General features: G+C 32.6%; 1 protein-coding gene across 1 annotated transcript in view; it reads left to right on the forward strand.

The window, feature by feature from the left end:
• Positions 1–17587, forward strand: part of LOC149411359 (uncharacterized) — a 270274-nt gene that overhangs the window by 213222 nt on the left and 39465 nt on the right. Inside the window, exons 6-7 of the mRNA XM_089647466.1 lie at positions 4390–4540; positions 5874–6005. Of these exons, the coding sequence (XP_089503592.1) occupies positions 4390–4540; positions 5874–6005 (283 nt within the window). The remainder of the gene's footprint in view (positions 1–4389; positions 4541–5873; positions 6006–17587) is intronic.

Here is a 17587-nt window from a genome sequence, read left to right on the forward strand (position 1 = left end):
TGAATAACCAAAAAAATCTACATTTTGCAATCATTTTTGCACAATATAATTTTTTTTCTTAAATTTGTATTACCCATACATTTTGGTTATTAAAAATATCAATTTTATAGAAGTTTTATTAATTTCACCAGGTAAAAGTCAATTAAAAAATTACATGTCCAAAATAATTGGACACTTTTTCCGATAACATGAAACTCAATTCACAACATGACATTATTAATGGATTAAACTTGACGAAAAATTACAAACGTAATAGTAAATATATTAATGAATAAATATATTAAATTAACACATAAATAATGAACTATGTCATTAGAATCAAAGTCACGAATAAATGAAATGATTTGAATCGCACATCACAAATCGAAACTGTCAAAATCCAGGAAGCCCATAACGCAAGTGCGCATGCGTAAGTCTGCCAAAATGCAATGTTGCCAGTTCTTTCGCAGCCAGTTAAAGACATTTTTTATTAGTAATTATTCGAAAAGCGATTGTAGAGTGTGGAATTAAAACACCGTTGAACAGTTGAGAAGTGCTTTTTTGGTAAAGCTGTAAGTATTTGTCATATATTTAAGCAAGTTCTGTGAATCATTTCAAATATTAAGGATAGAGAGTATCTATTCTAAATATATATTATAGAGAACACAAATAGCAAAATTATTTATTAATTTTCCAAATCTAGCAACGAAAAGCATTATCGACAAATTTAATTGTTGCAGTTACTGTATCGAACATCATATCATACAAATATATTGAGTTGTTGCTACCCACTGTATCACGAACTTGAAGTAAATACCTGCAAGTTTGATGACCCCCTTTTTTTCCAAATCACAATATTTACCAGTTGAAAATGCCAATAATACTCGATTTATGCATCAAAACATTCTGTTACCAGGCAACAGGCCAAGTCGACTATATGAAACATGATATTGTTGCGTTTAATATCAATTGCACACCCGCAAGTATGATGACCCAATTTTTAAAAACGAAATATTTACAAAGGCTGTTTGTTACCAGGTTAATATTATTAATATAGAAACTGTAACATGTTTTTGCAAGCTGACGCCACACAAAGGCTGGTAGAAAGACATTATAAATACCCAGTTAAAACAAAATATTGGGTCAGTCAAATTTCAAAAATTAACACGAGTGGACGGAACACCTCCAGTTAAAACGCGATCTGTAAATTATAATTATAAATTCCTGAGTGTCAATTGAAATCTATAGTTGCTTCTGTTCCTCCATCACGGCACAATCATTTTAAAGATTACAACTATTTCTAACGAGCTGTTTACGGCCGGCACTTTATCAGCTGAGTCAGACGAATCTGTCGTCATTACAATAATAGGGCATCTTCGTGTGCCGGCTCTTATAATCAAACGACTGCACTGCCCACTGCCGGTGATCACCTAGAGGCTGGCCAATCCCTGCTGCATTGATGCTGACAACCTAGAGGCTGATGAATTCCTCCTGGCTCCCGACTAAACCAGCCACAGTTGCTGACAACCTAAAGGCTCACGAATACCTGCTAGCTACCGACTGAACTGCCCACTGCCGGTGATCACCTTGAGGCAGGCCAATCCCTGCTGCATTGATGCTGACAACCTAGAGGCTGATGAATTCTTCCTGGCTACCGACTGAACCAGCCATAGATGCTGACAACCTAAAGGCTGACGAATACCTGCTGGCTACCGACTAAATTAGCCATTTATGCGGAAAACATAGAAGCCGGCCAATTCTTCCTGGCTACCAACTGAATTAGCCCTTGATGCTGAAAACCTAGAAGCCGGCCAATTCTTCCTGGCTATCAACTGAATTATCCATTGATGCTGAAAACCTAGAAGCCGGACAATTCTTCCTTTCTACCAACTGAATTATCCATTGATGCTGAAAACTTAGAGGCCGGCCAATTCTTCCTGGCTACCGACTGAATTAGCCATTGATGCTGAAAATCTAGAAGCCGGCCAATTCTTCCTGGCTACCAACTGAATAAGCCATTGATGCTGAAAACCAAGAAGCCGGCTAATTCTTCCTGGCTACCAACTGAATAAGCCATTGATGCTGAAAACCTAGAGGCTGGCCAATTCTTCATGGCTACCGACTGAATTAGCCATTGATGCTGACAACCTAGAGGCCGGCCAATTTTTCCTGGCTACCAACTTAATTAGCCATTGATGCTGAAGCCTAGAGACTGGCCGATTCCTGCTGGCTACCAATTGAACTGGCCACTGCTCCAGCAGTCGCCTACGCCATTTGCTGTATCGTATGGCGCGATGATGCACAATGTGCTCCAATCTGAAATTATCGCTGAAAGGATTCCAATTGTATCAGTTTTATATCTGTGTTTTAAATCCCAGTTATATTGAAATACATATAACTATTTCTTGTGAATTGGGTTGGCTGTAAAAAATTAAAAATACCTATAAGCTACACCCCTTTGAACGTTCTGTATACCAGTACAATACTTGTAATTAAAATGTGAATTTTGATTCAAATCGTCTTTCTTTTATGATGGTTTGGAAAGAACACCTCACGGTGTTATACTTAAATCATTGCCCAGGTTGAGGACTGATGTGTGCCGGTGCTTATTATTTACAGTCTTTTCTTGTGCAGGCAAACACGTCCCGTACAGTTACCGTAAATTACAAGTTCAAACATTTTTATTCAAATTAGTTATAAAGGGGAAAAAAATAGCTAAATAAATAATGTAAGAACATCAAATTATCAAGCTCCAAAGAAACTCAAATTATCACAATTATAAGCAACAAAGAACATCAGATTACTAGAACACAATACAAAAGTATTGCCATTCTCCAAATTCATAACTCTGTGTGCCAGCCGTAATGTGATTTGTATTGGGAAATTCTCTCATATTTGATAAATTGAAGTCTGTATTGGAAATTGGACCTCAGACGGAAGAGCAGAGAACTACAACAGCAGATATTTGTCGGAGGAAGCTGAAGACGTTCCTAGATAAAGGAAGTGAAAGCCCAATGGCATTATTTTTATTGTTTGACGCAGGAACTTATCACAATGGAGAAATTCGACCATAAAATAATATATTTTCCCAGCTTTATTAACAGCCGAGGTTTTGATGAAAATACACCTCGCTCGCAAAAAATACTTCAGCAGAGGGATTCATAGAAATGAGTAAATCGATCTAATAAATAGTTTTCTATGGAAGTACACGAATAGCTTGTATTAGGTATATTACTCGCTTTAACCATACAGATTTCAAAGGAAAATCAAATGTTTGGAAATACGTTCTATTTGACGATACTTTGAATATACGAGAATCGTCTATCTCTTTTAGAGTCGTTTTATATCACTTTATTAAACATTAGTAGAACTTATTTTATGTTTTCTCTGAAACAGACATAACGCTTCATTGTGACCCCTCACGCTCTTATAGGGGGGTCATACACTACCCTCAACCGAGAACTGTGTGTTCTTGCTATCTAAATTAAAGTTATCCCGTTACTACTTTTAAGATATAATAAAGTATGAAATTCCGACCAAAACCATTACTTTTAAATAAACTTCCTCGCTGCAAACAAGCTGAAATTGTGGTTGTGAAGGGTGCATTTTGAAAAGGGCGGAAATAATAATAAAATAAATGTTTTTTAGTTATACTTGATTTTGAAGTAGATATCTTTTACCAATTTGCATTATTTAATGATTGACTGCTGGTCGAAGATGGGCGGTTTCCGGTGAAAACTGTGATATTTCTGGAAAGGGCAAATGAAGAGACACAATCGCTCTTCGATATATGGGGAACCCAGGGACAGAACTTTATTTCGTACGTAATTTTAACTTTCAAGTACGCGATGGTTAAAAAGTTAGTAATATCGTATTTAACTGAAAAAAAACATTTTTCTTGCGATACCTTCCTTCCATTTGCTGTAGGATTGGGAAATTTACTGATAAACACTTATAAATAAAATGGTAAACATAGGCAATTTACCTTAGGAGTTAAAAAAAATATGATGGCATCGGTTCATTTGAGGGTAAAGGGTATTTTTTTTGGTTGGTAAATTTGAGGTACTGATGACGGAAGAAGAGGAATATTTTTTTATGTAAAGAGGATTTACATAAAAAAATATCTATCTCTCGACAAATGTTTCACGAAAACGCATTAAATTTGTACGCAATATGAATAATTTTCCATTAAATTTAAGAATAAACGCGGAAGAATTTGCATTAAATTGATAAAACGCCTGGGGTAACTAAGTCACCCCCATATTCTTATGAATGTCTATGGTTACCCCTCATGACCAATACCAATAATTTGAAGAGCTTCTTAATACATAAGCCATACTTATTTTTCTCCGTGAATATTTGTTTTGCTTCTTCATGTCAAAGGTTAATCACTGTTGTATTTTTTTCCAGGATTGTTCCACCGCGCCATCCTGATGTCAGGTAGCGCTTTATCAGACTGGGCAGTGACCTCCAACCCGTTACAGTTCACCGTGCAAGCCGCCCAGAGCCTTAATTGCCCGCTGACGGCTGATGACCTCGGTGACTGCCTGAGGAGAAAGAGGTTACTGAACTGATTATCTAAACTTTAATCATTTTGCATTATTTATTATAAGCACCCGCTAAACTGCTAAAGCAGTCTGTCAGCAGGTTGATTTCACCATATTAATTATAACACTAAAATCCACATATAACGAGAAGAAATAACACAGTCAAAACACTCATAAAAATACAAATATTCAAAGGCACACATCACACTCATACAAATGTACACACTCAATAGGCATATTTGTACAATTACACGTAATTCGCAGGGCTCGGGTGCAGATAGTGTCAACTTTCATTTTCTTAGTTTCAAGTTGGGTAAATTTAGAACTTTGGCCTAATCCAAAAATCATAAAATAAACAATTATATTTAAACCCTTTTTTTTAAAGTATCATCTTTTCTATCACAAAAGTAGGTACTTATAAGTAAACTGACACCATTAAACATACTAATTTTGGCTGTCTGTGCGTTTGTCCTACGTGAAATATTGTTTAATGAACTCAAATTTGTTTTGAATTTAAGTGTCATTTTCAAATTATTTTGACTGTTTTAATTTGCAAAAACCATTTGTAAAAGTCTAATCTAAAAATTGTGATAAAGTAAAACATGTTAAAAACATACCTAAACTTTTGTTTACCCGATTTGGGATATGTAGGAACGGCCAGCAATTTGCGCACCATTGTAAAAATAACTAGTAATTCGAAAGCAGATTTTATTTTTGTTCACTAAATGGAGATATTGTACTAAATTAGATTTTTATTGATAAATCACTGACAAATACACCCCCACGCCAGCCCTCCTGCTCCGCACAACTTGGTTTGTTCCCTTCGCCCTTATGGGAAGCCCTATCTATTCCTTACTCTGTGGCTAAACCCAACAAAAATGTTCCAAACTCCTGGATAATTTAGTTTCATGCTTACCTCGATTTCAATATTCGTAAACCTAACACTTTTGATAAAGTCTGAATTTCTGATAGAATCGTCAAAATGTTCTTGAAACTGTTATTATTATCAAAACCGAGTCTCACGCAAGCCGCATTTAACGCTAAAACTGTCGCCATTTTGGTGATGCAATATTTTTTTCCACAAAATATTTCCAAATAATACCGGAGAAAACAACCCGGCCATGGCCAGAGATCCAACCCATCAACCAAATACGATGGTTCTTAGATAGACAGCTCATATTTTATTGCCATAGATGGCATATTCAACTCATTTGATAATAATCTCGACACTAGGGATTCGCCTCTTTATTTTTGTGCACATAATATTAAATTGAATAGCGTCTTTATTTTAAATTGTTCACGTGCTGTTGATATAACTAAATAATTTCATTGAATTATGTCTTTCAGATTATCAGATATCATGGCAGTGAGAGTGTTGGCCCCCAAATATATGACTCCATTTGGGCCTATCATCGATGGATCTGTCATTCCCAATGAGCCAGCCCAAGTCATGGGAGTCTACAAAAACCTCTTCAGCAAGTAAGTCAATTATTTATTTTACTTTTGCCTGACCACCTTCAACGCGCCTTCCAAGCCAAAAGTTTATTATTCGATTACTTTTTCGCAAAACACTAGAAGCATTATATTTCTAAAAGCTAGGGTAATACAATTGTAAAGGTCAGACAGAGGTTTTCTATCTAATTCGTTGTATTACTTAGACCTTTTCTCGAGTGTTAACTTCATTACGTTACTGTAGTATAGATCAATGTGAGTTACAGCAAACGAATAATTATTAATCGTAAGCTGGCGCTAGAAGCACAATGTGATTTTTCCAGTATTAAATGAATATTACAAAGGTTCTCATACTAATTTGATATTTCATTTCCAGAACCAAACTACTCGAATAACCCGAATAGAATTATTATTTAATTCTACCATACTGAAACTTAGATTTGATATTATGTGAAAATGTCTGACGTTGAATTATACTTGCTAAGTGACTCCACTGCCAAGAGATAAATTAGATCTTAGAGAAACTACTACCGTAGATGAAATCTAAATATTTTCATTCAATTTACAATATTATACCGCGAGGTGTGGGGGTTTGTTGTTTTACGAATAGAAATAAGATTATCGTTTTTTCAAGATTTCGACCTTCAAGGAATTGTTGTTCTATTGAGGTTCAGGTTTCCAGCAATATTTGGTCACATTATTTGAAAAAATGTATTGGACCTTGTTTGTTTCAAATATTTTTTAATATATATATATCCAAATTTTATGTACAAAGAATCAAACCTGATTTTTCCCCAAAATATATAAATAATCGAGCCGGTAAAGTTTTCTTTCTACCTTAAGCCCTCTTAAAATTAATATCCCTCAGGCTTGTCACATCTTTGGGAATGGTTTGTGGAATGTATTTTTTAGGAAAGAAAGGGAAGGAAGTTCTGGGAAGAAACATGTATGAGGGGTGGGTAAGAATCTGGGGGTCAGTTTGTTCAGGAGAAATAGAAGGAAGGAAGAATCCATCCCTTCCTCTGCGGTAGTGCAAGGCAATGTGTTGAGGTGACTGGAGAGGTATCTTCCGATTGGAAAGTTAACTGTAACTTCAAGTGTTAAAGTGATTTTTCCACACTTGCATAGAGCGTGAGTCTCTGCCAATCGGTCTGTTAATGAGAAAATGTAATAAGCACATGGAAGAATATTGAGCCAGGGGAAATACCTTCCGTGCTTTAAGTATTTAAATTTTTTAAATGTTCCTTTTCATTTATTGAATTTGGCATATCTGAGGCTCGCGATTTGAAAAATCTTACTTGTTAATTGGTGATATCAGTTTTTCTTTCAAATCGGTATAGATCACACTTCAAGGGTCTGAACAGTGGTATAAACGTGTATTTTATAATTATCCTTAATAAGATCTTTTAAAAAAACATTATAATATACTCACCGACGAAACAATATGTATTTAAAAATTTATTATCAATATAAAATTAAACCATATTTATTTTACCAATACAAACTGCGTTACAAAAATATCACCATTCATCTATATCAAAATGAATTTTATCAAAAAACTAATTTTTAAATAAAGTTAGATGACCTTAAACATAACGTTTCGTCACTAACTTAAAAATGATTCCGTAAAACCAGATAAATCAATGAGTTTTGAAGAAAAAAATTGTGAAGACAAAGAAGACATTTTGCAAACCGAAAACTTATATAAAACGACAAAACATGACCCTGTAAACGTCTAAACAAGGGCGACTTTTGGTAATTAAAGTCAAGAGCTTTTTTTATTAACTTATTTAAGACGGTAGCCAATGATATTATTCAGAGTTTTTTAAATACGTCTCCAGTGTCCTAACAAGGTTAAACGTAATTATACGTCTGAGAACCTAATGGCAATATTACTGCCGGCGAAAGTAAAAAGTGCCACATACAAAAACGTGTTTGTGGCAAATTGACTTTTAGTACTTTCTTTTATTTTTGACAGTTATTACTTCAATTCCAAATTTTTCTGCTATCGATTTACTTTTTCTCTATTTATACGAAACCATTACGTCACGATTTAATGGTTTGTGAAAAGAAAGAAAAACAAGTAACTGATTATTTTCACTATGCCAAATCAAAATCAAAAAAGGATATAATTTTTAAGTTTAAGCATACAGTAGGTCGGGGAGAACTGACCGGAGCTAATGGGACTATGGCGTACATATTTGGAAACTAGAAACTGAATAAAGTTTAAGGATAAGGAGTAAGGAGATTGCTTCAAATATAGTTATTTGTTTCAACTCTTAGATTTCCCCGGTTCGTAAATCTGCAACTTGTGGAAGTAATTGAAGATAATTGAGGAAGATGAATTTTTAAATCGATAGATAAAAACAAAGAATTTTTAACATGTCATTTACTTTTAACAAATTTAGTGTTCTATCGAAGCTTTTGGTCTAGTTAGTTAACGTCATTTTATTACTAGTAATTTTCGGAGATGTTAAGAGAAGATGAAGATGTCAATGACATGAGTTGGGGTTATTATTTATAAAGTTTGCATGCGGAAATCGTAGAAAAGGTTAAAGTGACTTTTTAGGGTAAAATATATATATGGTTGAGTTTACTGACCAGTTACATGGGTTCTGTCGAACGCTTAATTTAATTTTAAAATAATTGAAACCACATTGATAACATTAAATTTTAAAAAAATATTCGATGAAACTAAACAATGGTCAAAAATAATAAATTCAATTGGTTTGCAATGATTTTCTCTCCACGCGATTAAAAGAGAATCTTGTACTCTGGAATGGGGTCAATTTGATAAAGGTATTTTGTTTAAATTTGTTCCATTTCTGCAAGAGACTACAACCTAATGGTTAGGAGCCAAGATAAATGGCAGAATGCTATGTGTTTGAACTACTCGTGCTAGTATATTACGCCATTCTTTGCTTTTTATCATCCATTTTGTAGGTAGGCTTCATTACATCACAATCGCTTTTGGGGAAAATCATTTTGGGACAAGGTAAAAATATAAAAGTATATACTAAAATAAAAATGTATAAATCGTATTAAAAGTCAGTTGGATCCTGACTGGACGTGAGATTAGAATTGAAGCATCCGACAGCCAGCCACTATTTATCAACTTTTAACTATCCCTTATAGCTATGCAAATTAAAACTTCAGCACGGGAGATCTCAGTGATCTTTTTGTTACACAAGATAATTACTTATTATTATTATTATTTTTTTTATTTTTTTTATTGTTTAACTTATAACATTGTTACATTGTACATAAAATAAGTTAAAAATAAGTAATAGTGTAAAACATATGTTGTTGAATTTCTACTCCAATGAAGAGTGCTAGCTCTTGAGCTTGGCGTAGGAGTTATTTGACAATTATTTCATGTTTATATCAGTAATTAACATTATTACAGTACAATAAATATAAACTTAAAAGAGGATTGTGACGTTAATTTTGGTTGAAACATGAATTGAAGTTATAACATTTGATAGGTGATATTAATTATTTTAAAGATAAATTTGACCTTCTTTTTGAATAAAATAAAATCTGGTATTTTTTTCACTTCTTCGGGAAGACTATTAAAATATATTATGCCTTTGTAAATGTAGTTATTGTGCATTTGTTGTGTTGAAAATAGAGGAATTTGGATGTTAAAATTATGCCTTAAGGATGAGTTAAATTTAAGTTTTTTTACTACAGTTTCTTTATATATTTGTAATATTGCATCTTTTTTATAGAGGTCTTCAATTTTTGGTACTTCGAAAATTTTGAACAATGATGCTGAAGAGAAAGTTGGTTTTTTTTTCAAAATTACTTTGATAATTAGTTTTTGTACCACTTTAACAGAGCTTAAAAATTTTTCATATGCACCTCCCCACCCAATGATTCCATACTGAAGTAATGATTGGACTAGTGCGTAATAGACTTTTTTCAGGTTGTTTATCTTGAGAACATTTCTTAATCTAATGAATATATAGATACATTTTCTAATGCGTTTAACAAGTTCACATATGTGTCTGTTCCATTTCATATGTTGGTCTACAATTACACCGAGGTATTTTATTTCAGTTGTTTGGTTTAGTATGGTACATGATTCATTACAAACATCTTTGTTACATTTTTTGTTGTGTATTATTATATGAATGTTGGGGTTAGTTTTGAATTTATTTATTGTGAATGGTATATAAACTGTTTTTTTTTTGCGTTAATTGTAAGTAGATTTGTATCGAACCAGTTTTTTAGGATTTGGATGTCATTATTTGCATTTTCATTTACAATTTTCCAGTCATTACCCTTAATTATGATAATTGTATCATCTGCGTAAGATATAACTGTTCCACTGAGGTTTTGTTTGAAAATATCGTTTACGTACATGATAAAAAGTAAAGGACCCAAAACAGTACCTTGTGGTATCCCAAAATCACTTGTGAGTGGTAGACTAGATGCGTGATTAATTTTTACAACTTGTGTTCTTTGGTGAAGATAACTTTTTAGCCAACTTAATGCTGTGTCATTAAAACCTACGATCTTTAATTTTTGTATTAGTTTGACATGAGATATGCTGTCGAAGGCTTTTTGGAGATCAAAAAAAATACCAACACATTTTAATGATTTGTCTAAAGCGTCTTGTATGGTACTAGATAATTTAGCAATGGCGTCTTTTGTGCTTTTGTTTTCCATGAATCCAAACTGATTTTCGTGAATTATATTATTAATCTTTATGAACTGAGTTATTCTTTTTTTGGCAATTTTTTCAAATATTTTTGCAATGTTTGATAGTAAAGAAATAGGGCGGTAATTGGTTGGTTCTTCCGGATTGCCGGTTTTAAATATTGGTATAATTACAGATTGTTTGTACATGGATGGAAAAACTCCGCTTTGAAAACTTTTATTGATTATATGAGTTAATGGTTTTGATACTTGTGATTTTATACATTTCAGTGTTTGTATTGTGACCCCATCAAAACCAGGGGCAGAACCTCCTTTCATACCTGTAATAATTTGTTCAATTTCTTCTGGTGTTGTTGGTTGAATTAATTCAAATTTATGCTCATTATTTACTGTAGTATTTGGGTCATTTGGGGTAAGGCCTTGTTGGATTTTTTTAGCGAGGTTTTTTCCTACATTAGCAAAAAAATTGTTAAATACATTTGCGGCTTCTAGAGGTTTATCTTTACAGCAGATTTTTGAATCATTATGATTTACATTGTTGATTGTTTTATTTTTTAAATGTTTTTTATCGACAATTTCATTTATGATGGACCAAATCCTTTTACTGTCATTTCCAGATAATTCAAGTTTTTGTTTGTAGTAGTCATCCTTTGTGTTTTTTATTAGATATGTAAGTTTTTTTTTATAAGCTTTGAAATGTTTTTGTAATGTTATATTTTCCGGTTGTTTTGTATGTAGAGTGTTTCTTTGTGTCTAATTGAGATGATTAATCCGTGAGTTATCCATGGTTTGATTGGCTTTAGTTTTGAAGATGTTTTGTTAGATTTAATATTTCTACAAGCATTTATGTGAAAACTCAGTTTTTTATCAAATATTTTGCAGCATTCTTCTACATCGTTACATTGATATATTTCTTGCCATTCTTTTTCGTTACTTAATATTTTAGTGAGAGAATTTATATTAATACTATAGTTGTATTTATCAGTATTATTAACGGCCGTTGTGGTTGGTAATGAGAGGTTTTGATGTTTGTAGTCATATTTAAATATACATGCAAAATGATCCGTTACAGATGTTTTAATTACCGCAGATGATATATTTTGTATATCTTTGGTGTTTGTGAATATGTGATCGATACAAGATGGTCGTTGTCCGATAATGTTTCTGGTGTATGAATTTATACATGAAATGTAATTTAATTCTGCTAACATATTTAAATAGTTATCTTTATCGTTAGAGGAGTAGTCATTAGCGATATTTAAGTTAATATCTCCGATGAGTATTGTTTTTTTGTTTCTATGATGTTGTAATATTTTTTTAATTCTTCTATGTATGTGGTTATAGCAGAAGAGTGTGTCCGATAAATAGCAATGATATTAAATGAATAATTCATAAAATTTATCTCCAAGTTTAATAAATTGACATTATTCACCATTATTTCATTTACACTTGTGACAGCGTAAATATTTGATACAAATATGGCGACGCCGCTATTTCTGTTAATTTTATATTTTGTTGCATAGTACGAGTAACCCGGTATATTATAATTAATTTCACTCGATGAATGCGTTTCTGATAGTATTATACAGTCAAGTCTATTTAATTGTTTAATAGTTATTAGAAATTCTTCGAAATTTTTTTCCAAAGATCTAACGTTCATGTGTATTATTATTAGGCTGGCTGTAGGTTTTATATCTATAAAATCGTTTGTATTATTTACCGTGTCAAAAATCCTTTCGTCTATTTTATATGAATTATCTATTGCGTTTATTATAAAGTCGTTCATTTTGAGGTAGTAATAAAATTAACAATAATGTTGGCGCTGGGAATACACTTCACATTTGCAATTATAATATTATATGTGTTTGCTTGTACATTATCACTGCGTGTTAACACTTTGCGGGCGGGCTTTTCGTAATATTTTTTTGAAATATTGTGCATATTATTTAGGTTTTCGTTACACTTGTAATTAATAATATGCATCATTAGTCGTAATCGATGCGATCCCTCTTTTACTTTACTTTGGTATTTTTGCAAAATTGTTAATATGTACAGCACTGAGCTCTCATTCATTTGCGAATTTTAGTGTCATTTTTTAACTTAGTTCGCTTTTAAGTACAATCCACCATCTAAAGTTTTAAGACACTGTCTCTCATAAAAGTGGCGTGTGGCTTTAAATTTAACTTTGACATCAAAAAGGAAATAATTGAAAGTGACTCAAACTAAATTAAATAGCAAAGTTTTCATTGGCTTTGAAACGGTTTTATTGTATTTTTCTTGAGTTTTGAGACTTTAATCCGTGTTGTGCTATCTCATATTTTTTCATTATCAGGACTATTTCTATCGTGGTACGAGAACATCCAATGGTAGGCAGGAAAACACTTTCTTCTATTTCTCTTCACATAAATTTAGTATAGTAAAATACCTTAAGCAGAAGAGACAAATTTCCCTAAGCATTTAGGTAATATTATATATGTATCAGTTCTTACAATTCTACTATGTGATTTTCCAACTATCACATAATGTAGATTAAGGGTTTTGTTTCAATCAATCAGTAGGTACTCAACTACCTACCCCTTCTCACAGACTACTCTTAGAATAAGGGACTAATTGTCGAACCCAGGATTTCTGTCTTACCGGGACAACGACTCCACACACTCTTATATTGTGATTTATTTTTTTTACGTCGAACATGAAATAAAGTCAGTTCCATTAATGCAGGGCTGTCAATAAGGGAGTTAATGATTTTTTTTAAATACATTAAATACCAATTTCCTGTCGGACAGCTTTGTTAATTTTATAATGTTCATTTAATAGTTATACTTTATATGTGTTCAATAGGAATGTTAAGTTTATAAAAAATAAAACCTACACGTAACACACAAAACCAATATAAACACACATCACTCACATACACACAAGATTATTTTCATTATATTATTTTTTAATTTTAAATGTATTATTATGTATTTCGTATTTTTAATTTCAAATGTATTATTTTCTTTTTAAATGTTTTTTTTTTTTTTAAATGTATTATTTTTTTCTTTAAATAATATGTAGATTATATTTTCATATTATAAAATGAAGGCCTCAGCACGGGCAAGCCACCCAGTGAGGCCTACATTACTGGAAAACATAAATTGTAAAAAATAATGTACCAAATAAAATAAATAAAAAAAATAAATAAAAATAATCACTTTTTTAAATAAGAATAATTGCAAAATTACTTTAACATAAATAACCAACCAACGAAATAGTGTCTATTTGCTTATTCCTTTTTGCTTAACATTTTTCCGTTTTATATCATTTTTCGTTTCATTGTAATTTTTTAATACTAACCAGCATTCCTATCCCAAACAAAAGCAACGGCTTACATTGGATAAGTATATAGCAGCGCACAAAAAAATCTTTGTTTCGTTTTTTCCCGTGTTTTTTCCCAATATGTTTTTTCACAATAGTATACAATTTTTAGAATAAAAAATTCACCAATTATCTAATGCTAAAAAAAGGTCAATAGGTATAAGGATCCCAGGAAGGCCTTGCCTAAGCGTGGATAATATTACAAAAATACTAATAAAATAGGAAGAGAAATAAACTTATCCAAAAAAATAAAATAATATAAAACAACATCAAACAAGTAAAAATGTAAATTTTAAAGCTACGATACAGTAATATAATATTGTTGTTAAGAAGTGAAACAAAAAGTTAACATTCTTAAAATGTAATTATTTATAATAGTTTGTTTTCAATGAGCCGGCGAAAAAAATAACCTCTTAATATAGGCAGATATATGCAAAGTCCACGTATGGTAAGAGGTTATATCTCTCGTCTGTGACTAGCTTCACGCTGTTCACTTGATTTAACTTACCCTTAACCACCGTATTCCAAGCTGTTAAGGGTTTTGGTAAGCACATTATTGTTACAGGAAATATCGAATTTCCAACATTGGTCAGCAGGAAAATTCTCGATATTATTTCCCGGTAAATGCATCGGAGAATGTTAACTTGAATTTGAATTGGTTAGGCAAACTCGTTTCAGTAAATAACAGATTCAAACTACAATAATAAATAATAAAAATATTTGCAGTTAATATAAAGTACATTTTGTTTTTTGGTCGTGCTTTAAGCTTATCCATAAAAATACTACATTGCCCTGGTATCTACATTTTTACATGTTGTTTAATTTTTTAAATAATGAAGTTGTAATATTTTAGGTGTAGTTTGTTTGTCTTATTCAAAATGATGTTTTCTCATTCAAAATTATCGATTAATTTTTCTACATTTTGCACAAACTCTAACTAACCATCACGCCTTCACGCAGGGGTAGGCAGACTGCCAAACAACTCAGTCTTAGCACATACATTCCTTGCCTCGTTCACATTCATACATACTGTTATTCCGACTCTTAACATTGCCCAACTCAAGTTTGTGGTTCACTTGATCGTGCCATGTCTTCCTCAGGCGTCCCGAATTCTTTTACCATTCACATTCGCTTCATATATAATCTTTAAACTCCTTTCTTTGCTCATTCGCTCTACATGCCCAACCATCTAGGCGTCCCTATCTTAATCTTACTCACTACGCTTACATCAGTCTTGCAATTTTGAAAATCTCCATATTTCTCAATTTATTATACATGGTTTTCCACACATACGCCTCAGGGATCTCATTTCAGTCTGCTTTCGTCCAACCTCTGCCAGTTCCACGCCTTCATGCCATGCATCAGGGTAGGTACCAGTACTCATTTAGGGACTGCTAATTTCGCTTCTTTTAAGATTTTTTTGTGTCGCTAACGCCTCCAACCATACAGTCCTTCATTAATGGAATTTTATACATTTACACTTCTGCCAAACAAATTTCAAATTCATTCGGACATGAATAGATGCTTGTGTTATTACAATATTTGCAGTCAAAACCAATTTTTAGCGAAATACAAAGTTGTATTTACAAAATATAATCTCCAGTACGTTAATATCTTGTTAGGAGAATTTCGGATTTGCCTCATTTTAGTTAAGTACCGTTTGTAGGATAATGAGTCGAACAAGCAATTAATACGTTATTATCTTATCAAAGGTGTTAATTAGAACAAGAACCAATAATAATAAATGTTAATCTCTCCCGCTAGACTTTCATTGTAATAATTTGTACACGATTGTATTATAATGTAGCTTGCGGGCTTTGCTGAGTACATGTTATTTTTATAATAAATAATTGCTGACGTGTACCCAGCGTTGCTCGGAGTTGAGAATGATTTGAAGTAAAGTTATGAGGTTCTATTTCTTCTTCGTTTGTTCGTCAGAAAGGAATATCAGAGATAAGAATTCTAGTGTACCTAAAAAGTTGGGTATATTTTTGTAGTAGAAATAATATTATTACGAAGAATTGAAGGACACAACTTGTTTAATTTTATCATGCCATGATTGTGCCTTATTACTTCATCCCATCCCAATCACTTACAAGGCATACATTATCCTAACATGCTATCCTCGTTAATCGTAATTGATTAATTTGATCGTGTCATGTCTTCCCGATTTCTTCCACCATTCCCTTCCTAATTGTACATTCCCCTTACACCCCTTTCGTAGTTCATCGCAGCCTAATTTTATCACGAAAGTTTTTGACTCACTTGGTCGTCCCATCTCGTCATCAGGCGTTCCCAACTTCTTATACTATTCGCTTCCATATCATATAATCTCCTTACACCTCTTTCTTTGTTCATGTCTTCCTCGGGGTTCCCCGAATTTTATACCATTCTTATAGTATCATGAAACTTACATTGTTACTATAATTTTTATTTTATTTATATCGACTATAATTTAACTCCATATCTCATTCTAGTGAAATAATAAGAGTTAAGTTTTCCTCAGGCGTCTCCGACCTTTTTTACCATTTACTACTGTGTATTTAACAGTGTTGTCTCGAGACGGGAGACGGTCACATATCCTCTATAAACTGATGCTTGCACTACATTTTTGTTACAATTTTTTGATTAACATTTTTAATTTTTTTTCTTTTTCATATTTATTTATTTTTTCTTTTCTTTTTTCCATTTTATGTGCCTATCTATGAATTGTTGTTTTGTCTTATTTATTTTTCTTATTATTTTTTTACTTATATTTGTATTACTTGTAAGATAGAAATAAAATTATTCTAAAGAATTCTAAAAAAAAAACACCTTTTTTCAGTGAAAATGCTCCAGTAGTTTTGAGTCTATAGAGGACAAACATCGAGCAATGACAGTTTATAAATGCCAGCGATTTTAAACAATTTTGTGCCAACAAATGGTTGTTACTACTGTTTTAACACAAGCAAAATTAAATGAACTGATTGATGAGACTGAGTTAAAGTGTGTAGGTCACTGACAGCACTGACTTTGTAATTTGGCAGTCGCGCGCCCAGGTCTGCACTCTAGTCTTTTTTTACATTAGCTCCACACTAGAGGCCAGGCAGAAAATTATTTTCCCCAAGGCCTATGTATTCTCTGTGGAGAGTCTTTTTAAGGAAAGGATTGAGATGAAATTCTGGGAAGTAAAAGGAAATGAGGGGTGGGTAGGAATTAGAGGTGTGAGTACTTTTCATTACTGGGTACAGTGAGTAAAGTTTCGAAAAAATACCGGTTACAAAATAATCACAAAACAGTATTTTATACCTATCTGAGGACTTTGGACAGAAAGTAAGAAATACTCAATCCCAGTATAAAATACTAGTGAGTATTTTGGAACCAGCTATTTTGGAGATTTGTCAAAGTACAAAGTACCGCTTGAAAATAGCCGGTACTTTTACTGGGTACGGTAAATACGCCTCTCCTCTAGTGGGAACGCGGAAATTAGTGAGTCCAGAAGTGACGGGCGTATGAATGCATCCTTCGCACTACGGTGCTTGGCGATGGTTCGAGATAGTTCTGCTGGAGAGGTCAAAAATCTCCTTCAACCAGTCTCTTCCGAT

This window comes from Hesperophylax consimilis, chromosome 26 (genome assembly GCF_061612785.1).
Source record: "Hesperophylax consimilis isolate HC1 chromosome 26, BYU_Hcon_1.0, whole genome shotgun sequence".
NCBI lineage: Eukaryota > Metazoa > Arthropoda > Insecta > Trichoptera > Limnephilidae > Hesperophylax > Hesperophylax consimilis.